At 40.0% G+C, this 1,125-nt stretch overlaps 1 protein-coding gene across 1 annotated transcript in view; it reads right to left on the bottom strand.

The window, feature by feature from the left end:
- Positions 1 to 1,017: 1,017 nt before the first annotated feature.
- Positions 1,018 to 1,125, bottom strand: part of Smp_156700 (hypothetical protein) — a gene marked incomplete at both ends in the record, with an annotated part of 5,360 nt that continues 5,252 nt past the window's right edge. Inside the window, one exon of the mRNA XM_018795999.1 lies at positions 1,018 to 1,125. This exon is cut by the window's right edge and continues 328 nt beyond it. Within this exon, the coding sequence (XP_018650255.1) occupies positions 1,018 to 1,125 (108 nt within the window).

Below are 1,125 nucleotides of genomic sequence, written 5' to 3'. Positions count from 1 at the left end.
TCTGTGGTCAATACTAGTAACCTACGAGTATCTTCTACTCTTAATGGTCATGTTTCACAGCCGTAAAGTAGAACAGAGCGAACTGATGCGCAGTATACTCGTCCCTTAATTGATAGACGGATATCTCTTCTTCGCCATAGGTGACGTAAGTTGGCAAAAGCCAAACGAGCTTTTTGAATCCTTTAAGAGATTTCGTCAGACACCAACCCATTAGGGCTGATCAGACTTCCAAGATAAGTGAAGTTGTCAACGCGTTCGACTACTTCACTCCCTATCCTTAGTTCGGGTGTTGATGCAGGCCAGTCCTGGAGTAACAATTTACATTTGGATGGGGAGAAACGCATCCCAAACATCCTGGCATTATTACTGAGTTCCAACAGAAAACTCTGCATTTTGCCAGCGTCTTCACCAAACAGGACTATGTCATCTGCGTATTCTAAGTCGCTTAGTGGTTCACCTGGTAGGAGATCAATTCCTGTAAATTCAGTCGACGAGAGTGTTATTTCCAGCAACAGGTCTATAATGAAGTTAAACAAAAATGCGGATAGTGGACAGCCTTGACGGACACCACTTGAGGTTGTAAAATCAGATGACAATTCGCCATAAGCTCTCACTCGACTGGTAGTGTTCGAGTAAAAAGCCTTCACAAGGTTTATGTACTTCTCAGGTACACCTTTCAATGACAGACACTGCCACAGAACCTGTCGGTCTACAGAGTCAAATGCTGCTTTCAACCACCCAACATCTCAACACAGTCCACGCGATGTCAAGTCACTCAGAATAGTGAGCACATTGTAACTTCATCGATGGAATTCGATTAGCACTAAAGGATCAGAAAAATATGACACTGACCACCATTACACAGTGATCAATCAATTTTAAAGTGTCACACGAAGTTTACCATTAGATTTGTTATTTAGTGTGGAATTTTGTTTTGAAAGAGAAACACAAGTACATTTATATTTAACTTGAGTTTGAATAGGTATTTTATTTGTGTTTGCCTCCTAAAAATGATACCTAAAACACATTCATGAACGACAATTGGAAAGGAATTGAAATGACTGAAACATCATATTCCAAAACAACATCATCCCTTAAATTAGTTTTACTGGAATGGGAAAAATA

Source organism: Schistosoma mansoni, chromosome 2, assembly GCF_000237925.1.
Source record: "Schistosoma mansoni strain Puerto Rico chromosome 2, complete genome".
Classification (NCBI taxonomy): Eukaryota; Metazoa; Platyhelminthes; class Trematoda; order Strigeidida; family Schistosomatidae; genus Schistosoma; species Schistosoma mansoni.
The sequence above is the reverse complement of the archived record's forward strand: the minus strand, read 5'-3'. Positions and strand labels throughout refer to the sequence as shown.